This window comes from Symphalangus syndactylus, chromosome 12, assembly GCF_028878055.3.
Source record: "Symphalangus syndactylus isolate Jambi chromosome 12, NHGRI_mSymSyn1-v2.1_pri, whole genome shotgun sequence".
Lineage (NCBI taxonomy): Eukaryota > Metazoa > Chordata > Mammalia > Primates > Hylobatidae > Symphalangus > Symphalangus syndactylus.
The window spans coordinates 131,023,160-131,043,517 of record NC_072441.2 but is presented as its reverse complement, the minus strand read 5'-3'; the positions used below and the strand labels follow the sequence as shown (position 1 = coordinate 131,043,517).

The following is a 20,358-nucleotide window of genomic DNA, read 5'->3' as shown; positions in this document are numbered from 1 at the left end:
TTAGGTCTACTTAACTATCTGAGAATGTCCTAGAACATTCTAGCCTCCCCCAGAATGCATCCACAGATTAATCAGTAAGTATTGCCAGGGAATGTACAGGCTAACCAGTCCCGTGCTAGGTTCTGAGAGAACCCAGCTTGAGCATGCGCTAGGCCAGCATCACCAAGATTACATCAGGGAACTGAGATCCTCCTAGTCTATTTCTCAATCTCTTAAAGGAATGAACTCTCTAGAAACCATTTCTCCTTTGCCCCATTGCCTGTACTCCCAGAGAAACTATAGCATCACTGTAACTTTCCGGGGACCAACTCGGCCTCAACCTGGGACAGTGTCATTGTTTCCACTGGACTCAAGAGCTTTGACATTAAAAAGGCAGCCAGTTATGTAACCACTGGCTTTGGGCATTTAGCATAACCACCAATCACGTGCATTATTAGTTTTTCCCTTATAGCATTATGCTAAGTAAGACTTATGTTTGAGGGTTATCTTTCCTTTCCCATTCCCTTCCCACTGCTGAAGTTTCTTTCCAGAGACTGAAGTATAACATGTTTATATACACTTTTCCTTTAGTGAGGAAAACTTTGCATGGCTTAACCCTTCAGAGCCCATAACTATGACTTATCTAGCATAAAGAATGACAATAGGAGGATTACTATCGGCAGCTATGGAAATTTAAAAGAAGTAGATTTAATTATAACAGAATGCAACCAGTGAAAATAAGTTGTTTTCCTTGAAATCTGAAATCAACCCTGTTTTTATAAGAAAACCAAAAGGCAACAATAAAGAGAAAAAGAGGACAGAAGGCGGGGGGAATCCATGGTTCTAGAAAGCAGGAAATTTTTTAGTTAGGAAAAATTATTTTGGAAAATAGTGAATTACTTGAGACCATAATCAAGACATTAAAATAATAAAAGAATTGCTAAATTAGAGGGGTCTTTGTTACTATGGGTCACACAGTCACTCAGTGGCAGTTAGACAGGGGTCTGGACACCCAGATCAATGTTTTTTTCCTCTGGGTTAGCCCCACTAAGTAACAGTGAGGTGTGCCAGTCCTGAAGAAAATGGAAAAAAACTCTCTTCTAGAGCTCTCTAATATAGCCCAGGTCTCCTTGGTACAAACTTCCCAATTTAAACTTGGAATTCTGAAGCTTGCAAAGAGCAGGTGGGGGTGGCAGGCAGATCCAGAAATTGGCAGAGAGACTAGGGAACTTTTGTGTGCCTTGAATAGTCCTGATTTCAGATGAGTTACACATAATTCATCTTCCCAGCAAGATGGCAAGGGCTGCACCATCCTTTTTTACTCTTCATAAATCCTTCATGGGGCTGTCACCCATTAAGTGATTGATTAAGGCCTCCAAATGACTGCAGACAGCTTACATCTGCAGCAGCACTAAGTGATCCAGAGATATTTGAAAACAATTCCTAGGCACTGGAGGGGTTTGCTTCTGTCAGTTATCTGTTGCTGCCTAACAAATTATCCCAAAGCTTTGTGGCTTAAAACAACAACAATTAAGTATTCTCATGATTCTGTGGGTTGACCGGGCTCAGCTGGGAGTTGAGGGATGGGGGTGGTGCTGTTCCATGTGTTGTAGGCTGCATTTAACTGACAGCCTGGCTGGAGCTGGAGCATGCTAGACAGCCTGCCTTTCATCCACGAGCACACGTTTCAGCATTTGGGAGTCTAAGAGCCTTGCTCAAATTCCTGATGCACAGAATAGTGAGAAATAATTACTTGTTTTAAGCCACAAACTTCTGGGGGTGCTTTGTTATGTAGAAATAAACAATGAGACACTTTTCCACTTCCCTTTCCTTCTTTTCCATTTTCTGTCCTTCCCATTCCATCCTCAGGAATTGTGTCTTATTACCTTACCTCCTCCAGTACTATGTTTGCAAAAGATTTGGCTTTTAATTCTATCTACCATAATTGCTTTATTAACAAATTGTAGAACAATCAATGTATACTGCTTATTAGATCTTTTGAACAGATGCATAGCAGGGCCTTTTCAGATTAGTGGAAAGTTGGCATCATGACTCTTACACAAAAAAGGGTGAGCAGGAGCATGCTGACTTGCTGGGTCTCCTTACCATATCAGTCTGCAGTAATTCCATCGTTTTCTTGTGTTCATCCACCGTTTTCTGTAGTGCTTCCACAGCAAGATGGACGCTGTTTAAAGTATTGCCAATGGAAGCTACACTCTGAACGGAAACATAGAGGAAGGTGTAAAAAAGCTTTAAGAGACAACTGACATGCAATAAACTGTACATATTCAAAATGTATAATTTGAATGTTTTGACACATAAACAATTGTGAAACCAGTACTACAATCAAGATAATAAACACTCATCACCTCTAAAAGTTTCCTCATGACCCTCTGTAATCACTCCCTTGCCGATCGTTCCTAGGCAACCACTGATCCACTTTCTGTCACAATAAATCAGTCTTCATTTTCTAGATTTTATATAAGTAGAACCAGTGAGCAAGTAGTGCTTTTTAAAGTGTGGCTTCTTCTACTCAGCAGAATTGGGATTCATCCATGTTGAGGCTACTTGGCAGGCTGCCGAGCAGCATTCCATTGTGTGGCTCTATCACAGTTTCTCTCTCCCCCTGCTCATGGACATTTAGGCTGTGTTCAATATTTGACTATTACAAATGAAGATGCTATAAACATTCATGTTCAGGTCTTTATGTGGACTTACAGTCATTCCCCTTTATCATATGCTTTCTAATCGCCATAATACCTAGCAGGTGAATGGCTGATCATATGGCAGATCTATGCTTCACTTGTTAAAAAACTGCCCAACAATGTTCTAAAATGGTTATGCCATTTTATATTCCTACCAGCAGGGAATGAGAGTTCCTGTTACTCCACATCCTCACCAATATTGGTACAGTCATTCTTTTCAACTTTAGCCATTCTAATGGAAGTGTATATTGTGATTTTAATTTACATTGCCCTAATGAAACACTGCCCTAATGAAAATCGGTGTTTCTAATTATTTCAAATATCTTCAAACTATGACTCCATGTAGTGTATACTGAGATAATTAACAGCACTCTCTCTCTCTCTCTCACTATCAATCAATCAAACAAGTAATTTTCTTAATTTAAATGATTTTTCCTAGAGGAAAACCAAATCTTCCCTGAAGAAAAAATATTAGTTTATAAATCTGGAACCCAGGGATAAGGTTCTCTCACAAACTGCCTCTGTCAATCCCTGCTGTGGGCAGGCAGATGGCCAAGCTAACGCAGTAGACTGCCACTTGTTAGGAGCAAAGGACACTTTGAGCAAAAGTGGGAGGGAACCATATCTGGCTTTGGGAAACTCAATACTGCAGAGATGAAAGAAAAGTAGAATCCTGTCAGCAACCATTGAATAGAGATATGAGTAGTGGCTTATTTGCTTTCATTAGCCCTAAAAAGCCCAAGTGGACAGGGAACTTGGAGATATAATTCAGAAGCCATGTTTTAAAAAAGGCCTTTCCTAAGGGAACATCTAAAAGGGTGTTACTATTCAGTGAGTTTTGGCCTTTTCAAGACATGCTGACAGTTTTACAGTGCCACATTAGTATTTTTAACCAAGGTCATTTTTATTACACTGATATCCAAGAATCCAGGAGAACACGAGATGACATTAAAAAAAATTACATGAGATACAATAGGTATTTGGGATGACCTACCACTTCAAAACTGAGCCACTTGAAAGAAACACAGTGCCTGGCACCATAAACACACAGATTTGCAAAGAGACAACACACTGGGTAAAAGTTTCTAAGCTGGTTTGCTATCTATGTAAGCTCTGTTGCTATCTATGTAAGCTCTGAATGCCTGTTACAAAAGCCACAGGCATTCAAAGACACCTACTGTTTGTGAATCCAATCCTCACTGGCTGGATGTATGAGCCCATTAGGATGCCAGAAGATAGTAAGCTCTTGTTTAAGGATTTTTTTTTTTCTTTTTTCTTTTCCCCCTAAGGAAGCAGCTGACAGAGCCATGTGAACTCTGGAGCAAAACTCTGAAACTAGTATTCCCATCAATTGCAAAGTGCCTGGTACATACTGGAGGAAGTTCCACAAATGTTTATTGAATGAATACATTCAAGAATAAACCAGTTTCCTTTTCTGGTACCAAAACAGAGATATAGACCAATGGAACAGAACAGAGCCTTCAGAAATAATACCACACATCTACAACCATCTGATCTTTGACAAACCTGACAAAAACAAAAAATGGGGAAAGGATTCCCTATTTAATAAACATTGCTGGGAAAACTGGCTAGCCATATGTAGAAAGCTGAAACTGGATCCCTTCCTTACACCTGATACACAAATTAATTCAAGATGGATTAAAGACTTAAATGTTAGACCTAAAACCATAAAAGCCCTAGAAGAAAACCTAGGCAATACCATTCAGGACATAGGCATGGGCAAGGACTTCATGTCTAAAACACCAAAAGCAATGGCAACAAAAGCCAAAATTGACAAATGGGATCTAATTAAACTAAAGAGCTTCTGCACAGCAAAAGAAACTACCATCAGAGTGAACAGGCAACCTACAGAATGGGAGAAAATTTTTGCAATCTACTTATCTGACAAAGGGCTAATATCCAGAATCTACAAAGAACTCAAACAAATTTATAAGAAAAAAACAAACAACCCCATCAAAAAGTGGGCAAAGGATATGAACAGACACTTTTCAAAAGAAGACATTTATGCAGCCAACAGACACATGAAAAAATGCTCATCATCACTGGCCATCGGAGAAATGCAAATCAAAACCACAATGAGATACCATCTCACACCAGTTAGAATGGCGATCATTAAAAGTCAGGAAACAACAGGTGCTGGAGAGGATGTGGAGAAGTAGGAACACTTTTACGCTGTTGGTGGGACTGTAAACTAGTTCAACCATTGTGGAAGACAGTGTGGCGATTCCTCAACGATCTAGAACTAGAAATACCATTTGACCCAGCCATCCCATTACTGGGTATATACCCAGAGGATTATAAATCATGTTGCTATAAAGACACATGCACACGTAAAATCATGTTGCTATAAAGACACATGCACACGTATATTTATTGCAGCACTATTCACAATAGCAAAGACTTGGAACCAACCCAAACGTCCATCAATGATATACTGGATTAAGAAAACATGGCACATATACACTATGGAATACTATGCAGCCATAAAAAAGGATGAGTTCATGTCCTTTGTAGGGACATAGATGAAGCTGGAAACCATCATTCTCAGCAAACTACTGCAAGGACAAAAAACCAAACACCACATGTTCTCACTCATAGGTGGGAACTGAACAATGAGAAGACTTGGACACAGGAAGGGGAACATCACATCCCGGGGCCTGTTGTGGGGTTGGAGAAGGGGAGGGACAGCATTAGGAGATATAGCTAATGTAAATGACGAGTTAATGGGTGCAGCACACCAACATGGCACATGTATACATATGTAACAAACCTGCACATTGTGCACATGTACTCTAGAACTTAAAGTATAATAAAAAAAAAAAAGAATAAACCAGTTTCCTTTTCTAATGCAAGACTGTGAGAGCTGCTTCTGTACTAATGGCTACAGAAGCCTATCATTTCCTGACTTGGCCCTAGGAACAATGGCAAGAATCTGGCCTCATCAGAGTTGTTCCTACCCTTTTTTTTTTTACCCCCCCGAAGTTGTAAGTAGATGGCCACATTGGACAAGTAGCAAATTATGGAGACTGAGCACACACGGATGGTGTGGCTATAAAACAGCAAATTTTGTCTTCGCTTATGGCTTAGAAATTTCTTGCTCCTTTGTGGAAAGAATTCACATGCTCATAGACCCTGGCACATAATCTGATCAAACTTAGCACATATTTTTATAATTCCAAGATCCTAGATTTGATATCCACTGTTTGGGGAATCCCTTCTTCCATTTCCTGTGTCAGGGGATGATGTTCTTTATGTTTGAATTAGGCACCTTCTTCTCCTTCCTACCCCATCCACTCTTCCCATCCATCTCTCGGGATCCCTGAGTACTATTCATCTGGTTGGTCACAGCTCACTGTAGCCTCAACCTCCCAGGCTCAAGTGATCTTCCTACCTCAGCCTCCCATGTAGCTGGGACTACAGGTGTGTGCCACCATGCCCAGCTAACTTTAAAATTTTTTTGTAAAGACGAGGTCTCCCTATGTTGCCCAGGCTGGTCTGTAATTCCTGGGTTCAAGTGATCCTCCTGGCTCAGCCTCCGAAAATGTTGGGATTACAGTCATGAGCTACCATGCCCAGCCTCCAAAGTGACTTTTACCAATTTATACTCCTAGCAGGAGCAGGAGTGTTTGAAAATTTCCTTTGTTCCACATATCCTTGCCAACGCTTGTTTCCTGAATTTTTAATTTTTGCATTTCCTCGGGTCATCTTTTTTTTTTAAACTTTCTTAGTTATGAAAAATAACAGAGATTTAGGGCAACTATCATGTACAATTGGTCTGCTTTAATGAAGACATTGTGAGTGGTGAACTGAAAAAGCAAGCTGAAAAGCAAACCCATATATGCTAACACGAGGGTGCCAGCAGAGCAATTCTGGGACTCAGAGAGCCAAATAATAAAGGTATGAACCCATATAAATCACAGCTGATGTAATCTGTTGCAAATTAAAGGCCTAACTAACCAGACCAAAACAAAATTGTTCTGAATTCTTTAGGACACAAATATACACTCCATTACTGCCCTCTTGGAGCAGCTGATTTCAAATGCTAGGCTTTCAATGAAAACTTATAAGAAGCCAGAATTATGGCAAATAGTACCCACACATGGCACCTACCTTCTGAAGTCTCTGTACCCACACATGGCACCTACCTTCTGAAGTCTCTGTACCCACACATGGCACCTACCTTCTGAAGTCCCTCTACAGTGGTAGGCAGGCTAATCAAGTCTGCAGCTGACTTAACATTGGCTTTGAGGTGGTTCACTGCAGAAGTCAACAGAGAAATCTGAACAAAAAAGAGTAACAAACAATGAAAACAAATGAGAATTTGTAGAGGACACGTTACCTTCACAAACTCTATAGTTGGTGATGTCAAGATAGTCTAGGATTTTATGTGTTTCTGCAACCCTGTCAGCTCACAGAAGTAAAGGAGATAGTACTTTGGATAGAGTTGGGATCTGGGAGGCAACAATAATACCCCTTCTTTCCCTGCCCAACTTGAACACTAGTGCCAAAGAGTAAAGGCAAGTGTTATTCTTCACCCTGTCCTGGCAGCACAAGATCCCAAAATCTTAAATTACTCAAAAGATGCTGTAATTGTCACACACTCCTTCAACAATTGGACAGGAAGAAAGCTAATGATGAAGGCTCACTTCAAAATTTCATTTTGGTAAAATGTAACACCTCAGTAATTTACCAAACTTTTGTTCCTGCCCAAGTGAGAACATATATTATAAAGTAAAAGACCATCTCACAAAATACAGTCTACAGGAACTGCACTCTGACAATTTGAACAGCACTTTCAACTACTTGGGGATTTGGTTTTGGTTTAATAATGTGACTAATATTTCAAACTCAATAGCTCAACCAGAGCACTACTTTGTATCCTAAAGGGGCTCAATAAATACTCACTGACTCACTGACTGATGCAATGTATGTATTAAAATAGGAATTTAATCAAAATAAAATGGGGCTTCCCTTCTGCTATTTAGGCATAGAGTTCTAAATATCTAGACTTCGCTCTTGAATGGGAACTGGGGGAACCTGTGTAATAGTCAGTTTCAGGCCGCAGAGACAATATTCTAAAAGCTTTGCAGTTTGGCTCAAAACACTTGAAAGATTCTTAGTTCTAAACTGCTTTCCTATTCTAAATTCTAGGATGAGAACACAGATCTACCAATAGCAATTATATTCAGAGTGGCCTCATAAGGTACCCACCAGTTTCTGGGCACTTGTTATGGGCCAAGCACAGTGGTAGGCACTGGGGGATGTAAGACAAAACAGAACCTGATTCCCTACTCATTCCTTTAGCAAGTATTTGGCATCTCTGTGCCAGACACTGCTGCAATCATTGTGGAGACAGCAGAGAGGCAAACAAGACCATGAAGCTCAGCTCTCACGGAGCATACATCCTAGTAAAAGGTGACAGAAAAACAAAGAAAAGAAACCAGATTGTAATAACTACTATGCTAAGAATTTTTTCTTTTCTTTTTTCTTTTTTTGAGACAATCTTGCTCTGTCACCCAGGCTGGAGTACAGCGGAGTGATCTCGGCTCACTGCAGCCTCTGCCTCCTGGGTTCCAGTGATTCTCGTGCCTTAGCCTCTTGAGTAGCTGGGATTACAGGTGCATGCCCCTACACCTGGCAAATTTTCGCATTTTTAGTAGAGATAGGGGTTTCGCCATGTTGGCCAGGCTGGTCTCGAACTCCTGGCCTCAAGTGATCTGCCTGCCTTGGTCTCCCAAAGTGCTGGGATAATAGGCATGAGCCACCATGTCCGGCTATGCAAAGAATTTAATTTAAACAAAGCTCTCTGAGTAAGCAGTAGTAGCTTGGTCTGAGACAGGGAGTCTGGTAAGGAGCCTGGGAACTTGGGAACTCAAGTTCTCTTTTCCCTCTTTTCTTTTAGGAGGAAAAAGTTCAAGGCTTAAGACGAATTTTCAGCCACTCACTAATAAAACAAATACTACTGGACCCTATTATTCACCAGTGGTGAACAACACAGATGTCAGGGATCCTGTGGTGTTTACATTTTAGTGCAAGGAGACAGACACTTTTATATAGAGAAATATCAGATAGTGGGAAGCACTAGAAAAAAATTAAAATAAGGTAATTTGATAGGACTGACTGGGTAGCAACTTTTAGACCGATCGGTCTGCGGAGGCCTCTGTAAGGAGATAAAATTTAAACTGAGATCTAAATAATAAGAAAGAATTAACCATATGAAGATTGGATGAAGCCTATTTCAGGGAAGAGGGAACTGCTAGACCAAAAGCCCCAGTACAGGAAAGAGCTTGGCATATTCAGAGAATAGAAGTTTAGGTGGCAGGATCTCATAATGTGTGTGTGTATGTGAGAGAGACAGAGGGACAAAGTAGGTGGTGCGGCCAGTTGTGTAGTAAAGTGCCAGAACAGGCGGGACTCTGTAAACCAGAACAAGCACATGGGTTTTACTTGAGGTGTGATAGGCAGGGGTGTGTAAGCAGGAAAATTACATGAATGGAGACACCTTGTAGGAAGACTACTATGGCTGTCAGTAGAAATGGAGAGACCAGTAAGAAGGTGATCTGTGTAGTCTCAGCAAGCGATAACGGTGGTTTAGACTTGAGTGGTAGTAGAGGTAGTAGCAGAAGTAGAGACGATATGATTTGCTGGGACTGGGTGTTAACAGTGGGGAAGATAGAAGAATTAAGGGAAACTCTTAGGTCTCTCACCTTAAGGAGCTTTCAATATAACTGAGAGACAAGGCAAGAGTACATTAAACAATTAAGCATTAAACGTCATACTGAATAAAGTTCTGAGAAAAGGATATCAATGCAAGCTGAAAGAAACAGGCTTCGCTGAAGTAGGACTCAAATTGGTACTAATTCTAACTTCTAACAGAGAAGTTAGAATTTTATACATAAAAACCCAGCAGGCATTCTTTCTAGGTTAGAAGGATGAGGGTGGCATCAGGGGACAGGGAACACAATATGAATAGGCTCAGGAGTACTTTCTTTTCATAGCACTTCTCAAAGTGACAATGATTTGTTTAGGTGGTTATTTGATTGAGGTTTCTCTCTTCCACAAGACTATAAGCTTCATGTGATCAAGGACAATGTCTGTTTTACTTTCCACAATACGCGTGATACAAAGACTGGCATTTGTTGAATGAATGGCTGAGAATGAACACTGTGTCTGGGATGGACATTGAGAAGGCTAGCCTAAGAGTACAAGACAGAGGCCAGGGGTAGGAGACGAGGCTAGATAAGTAGTGAACTTATTCTTTTCATCAGTAACTGGGTATGATAATAATAACAACAACAACTATTTAACAACTATCTTATAAGGATGTGTGATGGTTCCAAAATATGTCTATAAATTCTTTGATAGTCTTCTTCCCTTCAAGAGGTGAAACCTACTTCCCTTTCCCTAGAGTGTAGCCTGATTTAAGTAACTTGCTTCTAGAGAACAGAATAAAGTGGAAGTGACAACTGGCAACTTTAGAAATTAGGTCACAAAAGGTCCTATGCCTTCTTCTTTGCTCTCCTTGGATTAGTCACTCTGGGGAAGGGAGCTGCCATGCTGTGAGGACACTTGAGTAGCCCCAGAATGACAAGTCCATGTTGGGAGGAACTGAGGCCTCCTACCAAAAGCCATGTGAGTGAGGAACCTCCAGCCCCAGTCAGACCTCCAGATTATAAAGACCTGGATGACATCTTAATTGCAACCTTAGAGATCTTGGCCAGAACCAGTCTGCTAAGCTGCTCCCAAATTCCTGACATATAGAAACTATAAGATACTAAATGACTGTTGTTTTAGGCTACTAAGTTTTGGGGTAATTTGTAACCAAGGAACAGATGATCAATACGGGCTATGAGAATTAAATGAGATCTATAATCATAGCTCTTAGCATAGTACCTGGTACAGATGAAATATCAAATAAGTGACAGTTCTTTAATGTGAAATTAATAAGCACTAAAATATGCAATTCTCCATAAGGACTCCAGAATAACCAGACTAATCATCAACATTGTAACTCTGTCCATTTAAAAACAAGATGGGTGAGAAACCTCAGTCCACAGAGATACTCTCAGCAAACCATAAACTTCCTAAGAGAAGCAATTACATTAAGGAGGTTTTCACTCATGCCTTTAAAAAGATATGAATGATATCCAGGTTTGAAAAGGACATATAGAAACAGGCATTTTCATGCACTGCTTATGGGAGTATAAATTAGAGAAGACTTGTAAGAAGTTTATCTAGGAATATCCATCAAAATTTGAAATGTTTATATTCTTTATTTTAGCAATTTCATTTCTAGAAATCTTACAAAATAGCTCATGTACATGATATATTTTTTTAAAAATAATTTTTCCTTATTTGTAACAGCAAAATACTAGAAACAATTTAAATGTATATCACTAAGAATGTGGATATATTCAGTGGAAAAGCAAGTTGTAGAACATATATTGAATGACCTTATTTATTTACAAACACACATGCATGGTAACCCATAGGCTAATTCATATTAAAAACTATTATGATTTTGTAAATAGAAAGAGAACCAGAAGGATGCAGCCCACATTACTGACTGGACACCTATGGGACCATGTGAGAGAGAGAGAGAGAGAGAGAGAGAGACAGTGTGTGTGTGTGTGTGTGTGTGTGTGTGTGTGTGCCTGTGCATGTGAGATGGGAGCACAGAGATGAGAATTGAAGGAAAATTTTCACAGGATTTCTATATGTGTTTTATAGTTTAAATCTTATATAAGAATCCACTCACAAATTACTTATGAAATTTTTAAAAAGACAAAAGATGAGAAAGAAATACACACACAGGAAAAAGACGCCACATAACTTTGGAAAGGGTTTGATGGGTTTTCTTGGCTGATCCTTTCTTCCACGCCCTCATGGGGCTTTCCGAGACCACTGTAACATGCCCAATCATAAAATGCTAGGAAGAGGTCCTGCCCCGGGTATGTTTTCCTTAGTGCCCCAAAGTATGTACACAGTTGGTTCAAGATCAGTTTGAAGGGCAAGACTATAGTTATTCCTAATGCCCTATCAATTATGTGGTTACCTTTCAGCCACCTGAGGGGACAAACTCCTTCCTCCACTGACAACCGGCCAGATCCTAAAGGAAGAAGCTGTTCTTTGGGTAAAAACTCTTCTTCCAGATACTGAAAGTTCCAGCCTCCTGAGGCTATGGCAGAGTGCATGGCTAATCAGAAGTATCTCGGGAATGGTAGTGGTCTCACAAAAAGCCAGTGTGACTGGTTGGCAGCTGCCATTTCACCCAAAGTTAAGAAGCAGCTGAAAGCCAATGCCAGCAGGATCAAGTGAGGTGCTGCTGCACTTTTCTCCATGCTGCAAACACTCTATGTCTAGTGTGACACTCTATGCCTAGTGTATCAGCTGCCTCACTGTAAAAGCACGCGCTAGAGAGCTGACCATTAACTTTCCAGGTACCAAACATCACTTAGGTCTTCTTACTCACTTATAAAACCTGGATCACCCACTGTTCCCTAGGACTTGGCTATTTACCCATAAATTACAAAGCTGGATTCCGTCTTCTAGCATTCCTCTCTTCAGTAAAATAATGTCAAAATCTGTGGAAAACTATAGCAAAGCTTATATATGTAACTAAAATGGAGACGAGGCACCCTCCCATTACTTTCTCTGGAATTGCTCTGGCCTCTAACAGATGCATTCTAGAATGTCAGATCAGATTCAGGCATTAGAAAAGTCACACTTTGGAATTCAAAGAGTCTAAAACGTTGAATTAAATAGAACCCATTAAGAAAAATCCATATTCCAGCCAAAAGATGAGTCATGACTTTTATGCATATTACATGACTTTTCATTAGAAAAATTAAAAATAGCTACTGTAGACCATTTGCTTAATACATCATTTTATACCATAAAGTTGGAAATGCTGCTTTTTTGCTTTGGGGTTGAAATTAAGTGTCCTTTAAATAGCAAAGAAAAAGTTATTAAAACAGACAATCATCAATGATGAGTGATTATTAGTCCTAGCAGGGACTCAGCATCATATCCTTTCAACTTTATCTACTGAGCACCTACTGAATGCTACAGTGGCTACCAAGATGTAACACAGCATGGGAAGCTGGAAAGAAGAGAGGCTTCCAGGACTTGAATATTTTACTTTTAGTATTGCTACACAGCTGAGTGACTGTGGACAAGCTACTTAACTTCTTTGAACCTCCGTGTTCTTATCTGTAAAATGGAGAGAACATCTCCTACTTCATAGGGCTGTAGAAGCCAAAAGAGATCACATGTGCAGTGCACCTAATAATGGCTGGCACAAAGAAAGCATTTAATGAATGGCAGTTATCGTCAATACCATCATCGTCATCATCATCGTTGCCATCGTTTTATCATCATGCTTAAGGCTTAGAATACAGTGTACACCTTTCTAGTGCAATTAGAAGTATATGCAAATAAGCATCACATAAGGTATTTGGACTGAGTGCTAAAAGAGAGCTACACAGAGTACTACAGGAGAAGGGCATTCAAGGTCCTTCTTGATATGGCTCTTGCTGACTTACTTATCTCTGGCCTTTTTAACCAAACCATACTGTAGCTATAATGAGTGACTAAAATTCCCTGAACACACCATGTTTTCATTCATCTATACTTTTGCACATATAGTCAATTCTCATTATTAGTGGTAGTTATTTTCTAGAAAACTTGCAACAAACATTCAATTAGTGAATTTGAACCATTGTTCCTTGGGGAAACACAGGTTAGGTTCCTGTGAGTCCTCTGCTCATACTTTTTTTTTTTTTATTGAGGCACAGTCTTGCTCTTGTCGCCCAGGCTGGAGTGCAATGGCACGATCTCAGCTCACTGCAACCTCTGCCTGCCGGGTTCAAGTGATTCTCCTGCTTTAGCCTCCAAGGTAGCTGGGATTACAGGTGCTCGCCACCACGCCTGGCTAATTTTTGTATTTTTAGTAGAGACGGGGTTTCACCATGTTGGCCAGGCTGGTCTCGAACTCCTGACCTCGTGATCCACCCACCTTGGCCTCCCAAAGTGCTGGGATTACAGGCATGAGCCACCACGCCCGGCCTGCTCAATTTTTTTAAACTGATCAATACAATACATAACCTTCTTGTATGTGTATTTCTGTTTAAAGACAGCTTATTTAACGCATATTGTTGACTCATTAGCATTGAACCCACAGCCAGCAGAACCATAACTCATGCCCGAAAGAAGCCTATCTAACACATGTATTTTTTCCATAGGGAACATCAGTCTCCTTGCACTTTGGAACAATAGATAACACGTTAGCACTATGGCTGAGGGACATTTTTGAACATGGAAATCACCAAAAACAGCACAAAAATATAAAAAATATGGCATTAAATATATTATGAAAAAGACACTGTTTACAGTATGAGAGCTGAACCAAGAAGGCAGCATGTCACCTTGTTCAAACTCAGCTGTAAATATGCACGTTGGGTGACTCAAATTCCTTGCTGCTATGCATGTGTTGGTGAATGACTGCAAAAGCGTCACAAGTATAGATTTTGAGATTACAAATAAATTTAGCAAGTTCAGAATTCATAAATTATGAGGATCAACTGCACTAATGTTCTACCTAAAATATTATTCTCTCTTTCTGTAGAATTCAGCTGGCCAACTCCTATTTGCCCTTCAGTACTCAGTTCAAGATCTCTAGGAAATCTCACCTGGCCCCAGTCTAGGTGAGATACATACTTAAAAATGCCCTCACAATACTCATTTGGACCTATTTCTTTTTGCTTATCAGGCTGCTTTACAACTGTTTACTTTTCTGTTTCCTCCATCTGATTATAAGATCCTTGAGGAAACTGGGGGCAGTGGCTCAAATGTGTAATCCCAGTACTTTGGGAGGCTAAGGTGGGAGGATCACTTGATCGCAGGAGTTTACAACTAGCCTGGGAAATAATGAGACCCTGTCTCCACAAAAAAAAAAAAAAGAGAAAAAGAAAGAAAAAAAATTAGCCAGACATGGTAGAGCGTGCCTGCAGTCCCAGCTACTCCGGAGACTGAGGTGGGAGGATCACTTGAGCCCGGGAGGTTGAGGCTGCACTGAGCTGTGATTGCGTCACTGCACCCCAGCCTGGGTGACAGAGTGAGATTGTGTCTCAAAAAAAAAAAAAAAAAAGGTCAGAGGGAGCTTGTTTGCCCACTATGTTCTGCCATGTGAGGACACAGCAAGAAAGTGCCATGTATGAAATAATGAGCCTTCACCAGACACCAAATCTGCTGGTGCCTTATCTTGGACTTCCCCGCCCCTGCTGTTTTTAAGTTACGTAGTCTAAGATATTTTGTTATAGCAGCCCGAATGGATTGAGACAGAATCCAAAGCCTAGCTCCATAAAAGCAGCTACGTAAATGTTTGTTGAATAATGTCTTCAAGGAAGTAGGAGGAGACTCCCTATAACAGTCAAGAGGGAATGAGGATAAAACCAGAGGTTTCATGAATAAAACAGAAAAGCAGATTTCAACTACTAATTTAAAGCTTTTTCCAGGGAAGATTTGATTTTAACTTTTTTTTTTCAAACTAATGGCTTTTTTTCAGATTGTATTAACTTCAACTTACATTGTGATAAGAACAGTTCTCATTAAGTGATATAATAACACTTCTTGTCTGAGCCAGTTTGCATTGCTTCTAAAACAACTGCCACTAAAAGCATCTTAAGTGACAGTTGTTTAGCTATGGAAACACAGTTAAATATTACTTTTATTTTTCTACCTACTTTGGTTTAGGACAGATGCCTCTGACTTCAACAGACCATCAGAGATGTGTAACATTAATTTTAGAAAACCACTCAGACAGAGAGTGCTGAGCTCCCTTAGGAAACAACACAAGTCTCTGCTTTCCCATCACCAACGCTCTGGGCGTGTGCTCATGGAGAAGTCCTCTGTTATCAGCCTGGCTTCATAAGTCAGTCCCAGCATCTTTGAAGGCATATTGATGCTGAAATGGAAAGGGTTTCAGTGCAATCTCTTCCAGTTTCATAGATGAAGCCCTAGGACAGAAGCAAACTTTCCTATTTATAGCAGGTCCTTGAATAATATTTTGTTCAACGTCATTTGGTTATAACGTTGATGAGAAAAAAATCTGACTCCTGGCTGGGGCCACTGTCTGTTTGCATGTTCTCTTCATGTTGGCATGGGTTTTCTCCAGGTACTCCCACATCACAAAGCTGTGCATGTTAGGTTAGTTGGCATGTATAAACAGTCCCAGTCTGAGGGTAAGCGTGTGTGAGTAAGCCCTGCGATGGGGATGGCGTCCTGTCCAGGGCTGGTTCCTGCTTTGTACCCTAAGCTGCCAGGATAGGCTATGGCCACTCATGACCCAACCCTGCACTGAAATAAATGGGTAAATAATCATTTTACTTGCTTTTATTGCTCTTTTGTAAATGTATGTATCGCTCACATTTATTTCAATGTTGAATATTAGACGTGTTTTGGTCTTTATCTAGAAGTGTAATGATTTTTTTTTTTTTTTTGTGGCCAGAAATGTGCCCTAGGAACTTAACTTTTATTTTCTTTTTTTTTTTTGAGACAGGGTCTTGCTCTGGTGCCCAGGCTAGAGTGCGGTGACACGATTATAGCTCACTGCAGCTTCAAACTCCAAGGCTCAAGCAATCCTCCCGCTGCAGACTCCTCAGTTGCTGGGACTAAAGGTGTACGCCACCATGCCCAGCTAATTATTTTATTTTTTTCTAGAGACAGGGTCTTGCTTTGTTGCCCAGGCTGATCTGGAACTCCTGGGATCAAGTGATTCTCCAACCTTGGCCTCCCCAAGTGTTGGGATTACAGGTGTGAGCCACCACACCTGGCCTTAAGTCTTGTTTATATTAATTAGCCTATGATAAAACTGGTTTCATTATATGCCATTTACTTAAGTTCACAGTTTCCAAAAACCTATCAATGACATTGAGATTTACTGTATCTGCCTCTCAGGTGCTTCTTGCTTTAAAAATAATGGCAGGCTAAGAATAAAATGATTATTTTGTGTCTAGCTTCCTGGTTAAAGAGAACTCAGAAACCAACATATGTACCAAAGATTTGAAAATCTATGTGTTTTCTCCCATCATGTACCAATATCCCCTTTTGACTCTTCCTATAACGTCAGTTTACAAGAACAAGATGAAAAACAGACAGCTGACTTTGCCTTTTCATGCTGAACAGTATCATCCTCCTCTCAGAATGGTAAACTGCATGACTGGTTACCTATATGGAAGCCCCAGTTTGCCCCAGGAGAGATGCTGATTATCTTTCAGTGCTTCAATGTGGTCTACTTTCACCTGATGTAATTTGCTGCGTGAATGTAGGCAAGGCCAATTTCTCCTATCCTTTTTGCAAAAAAGGGGTGAATATCTGCTTTTCTCTAATTACTTAGAGTCCAAAGGTAAAGGACAGAGTAAATACTAGAGGGCTGTAACTCATGAATTATTTCATGAATAATTTTGAAAGATTAAATAGAACTGAATGGAAAGTGTCATAAGGCACCATACATATTAAGGGTGAGCTACTGTTTCAGAAATGTTTATGTCTGTTACAAATAGGTATGTATGCGTTTACTGGGTAATGATGTAAAACATTTTTTACTGCAGGTTCCAGGCAAAAGTTTAGAAGCCACTGCCCCACACTACTTATCACTGGTCTTAAGTGCTGAACTGCCCCACTCCTGGACCATTGCTGAAAGGTGTGGCTTCAGATACATTTGCAAGCACTTTCTTCTAGCACAGCACTCCTTGTCACTACTGGCTCATTCTGAACTTTGTGATTCTACTCTGAAGAAGACAATACCTTCTTAGCCCCAAGAAAAATAACATCTATTTTTAAGCACTTTGCATGTGTGTCCTTCATCTGATACTTGACTTTTCTTTTCTACACATACACATTTCCTAACTAAACTGGAAAAAGCAGGGATGGGGCTATAGTTACCCTGTGACAAATATGGTATCCTTATACATACAAGATGCTTGATCAACATCCTTAGAATAAGCCTTTATTCTCTGGCAGAGTCCCACTTCCGGAATCAATGTCTACTCAACTCTGGTTAATTTAGGGACTGGAAAAGTTTATGCTCTATCTAGGCTTATTTGACTGGCCAAGGTATTTAACCAACTGCATCACCCACTCCTAAGCTATTCTTAGAAGGACTACTATTGATGATTTCCAGATTTTGTAAACTCAAATGAAATAAGCTCTCATTAGCTAATAAAAATGGGTTATCCACTTTTCTTGGGGATTAGATGACACTCCTTTTTTATTTGACACCTACTCTACTATGTAGGAAAGGGTGACTCAAGAAACTTCCAACTTTCTCTCAACTGCTATATTTAGTAGAATTATTTTCTTTTGCAGAAAGGATTAACATTTTAAATATTTGGTAAATGCATAACTATTTTACCTGACTTTAACATGCTGGGATTACAGTATGCAAAACCCCATTTCAAAAAGTAAAACAATCTGAAATGAATTCCCTATACCTACAATTCTCTATACCCTATTCATACTAAACAACCAAACAAATATTCATAGCTTACACAGCAAAAATCAAACTTTTACTACCTGCTTATTCATTTCTGTGATGTTTATCCAGACTTTGCTCAAACCCATCTCTCCAGATTCGATCTTCTCAAGTTGTTTTTGCTTGCTGAGTAGTTCTTCATTAAGTTTAGGGATTTCTTGGAATGAGCTTTTCTGATTAGATTCCACTAAAAAGACAAAATAAGAACAATCATACCTAGCATAAAGTGCCCTCATGGTCCTAAGATGAAAAAATCATCAAAGAGTAGGAAAGAAGATGGATTAATAAAAGTTAATTCTGACATTGTTCTTTTATTTATGTAAATATATATCTTTCACAATAAAGCTCCCATTTTAACTGGGGCTATTTCACTACTGGCAATGCAACTTTTAAGTTTGCCACCTAAAAATCATAACAGAATGTGAGCAGAAGGAGTTGGCTTTGAATCTCAACTCTGTGACTTACTATGATCTTGAGCAAATTACTCAAATTCTTAGAGCTCAGTTTCCTCATCTGTAATACAGCGATAAAATATACTTCACAGGATTGTTAATATTAAGTGAGAGAATGGCTGTAAAGCACTTAAGACAGCTGGTCATAGATGATAAATGCTAAGTACTGACCAGCTCAATTAAGGAGCTTTTAGATTAGTCAATTAAGATTTATAAATCTACTCCATTAACGCCCAAGGTGAGCGTATAAGTTATACTTCTAAATGCTTAAATCTATTTTTTCTACCTTAGTCAACTGCAAGGGGGAGGTTTTACCACCTTTCGAACGATGTTATGAGGACTAAGATTTTTAATCTTTTTCGTAAGTAGTAAACAGTATTTTCTTGTCATAAATCACCCCAAAACTCAAAATGAAATAGAAGATAAAAGAACATGCTAGGTGAAGTATAGTGTGATATTTGGCCTTTCTTTTGGGAAACAATAGCTCCTGAAAGGTTTAGGGATTTGCCAGCCTGAAGGTAGAGGCCTGAAACAATGCTTTCTCTTCTTTCTTTAAAGAGCATTTTCCTTTAAAGGAAAATGGCTGGTCCTCCAAAATAAAACCTACATCCTTTTTTTTTTTTTAAAGCCACAGACTGCCTTAGTTATTATATGCTTCCTTAAAACTAAAAACTGGCATAAAAGACCCATATAAAATAACTTCCTAAAATGTAAGCTCCAAGACTATTTTGTTCATTTCTACATGGTCAGCTACATTTTGTTCATTTGTTCATGTACTATTTTGTTCACTTCTACACTTAGAACACTCCTGACACATTTTAAGCACTCAATCAATATTTATCACCTGAATAAATATTTCGCCTTTGCTTAACTTCCAATTACATTTCTCATCACTTTACCCACCTCTTCAACCTACTTGTGGCCAAGGTGATCTTCCTGACACACTAACCTTTGAAGCCTCATGACCCTTGCACATGCTATGGTTTTTGCCTAGATGCCCTTGGCTTGTCTCTTCTTTATTTCTACCACTTCGGCCTAGTTCATTCCTTTTAAGATTCAGCACCAACAGCCAGGACCCTTGGACCACGGCACCTCTTTCCACTCCAAATTCTACCACGCACTTAACACGTGGTGCCGTAACTTTACTCATCTGTCTCCTCTACCAAATGGTGAGATGCTTGAGGACAAAGACTAGATCTAACTTGGGTATGCATTTCCAGCAGCCAGCACAGAGCCAGGTACTCAGAAGGGTTCAAATGCTTGTTCTGTGAAATAATTGTAGGGTATGAAATGGAGTTAATGTTATACTATTAAGTTAAACAAAAAAACCCTCAACAAATAACCCAGGCTGGGTGCGGTGGCTCATGCCTGTAATCCTAGCACTTTGGGAGGCTGAGGTGGGTGGATCACTTGAGGTGAGGAGTTTGAGACCAGCCTGGTCAACATGGCAAAACCCCGTCTCTACTAAAAATACAAAAATCAGCCAGGCATGGTGGGGCATGCCTGTAATCTCAGCTACTCGGGAGGCTGAGGAAGGAGAATCACTTGAACCTGGGAGGTGGAGGTTGTGCTGAGCCAAGATCTCGCCACCGCACTCCAGCCTGTTCGGCCGGAGCGAGACTCCATCTCAAAAACAAACAAACGAACAAAACCAAACAAAAAATCCAAA

At 39.9% G+C, this 20,358-nt stretch overlaps 1 protein-coding gene across 2 annotated transcripts in view; it reads right to left on the bottom strand.

Moving 5' to 3' along the window:
* EFCAB14 (EF-hand calcium binding domain 14) overlaps positions 1-20,358 on the bottom strand; it is a 43,791-nt gene that overhangs the window by 14,806 nt on the left and 8,627 nt on the right. For both annotated transcript variants that reach the window (XM_055255451.2, XM_055255452.2), the window contains exons 3-5: positions 18,279-18,424; positions 6,886-6,984; positions 2,086-2,196 (exon numbers count right to left, since the gene is read on the bottom strand). In XM_055255451.2, the coding sequence (XP_055111426.1) occupies positions 2,086-2,196; positions 6,886-6,984; positions 18,279-18,424 (356 nt within the window). The remainder of the gene's footprint in view (positions 1-2,085; positions 2,197-6,885; positions 6,985-18,278; positions 18,425-20,358) is intronic.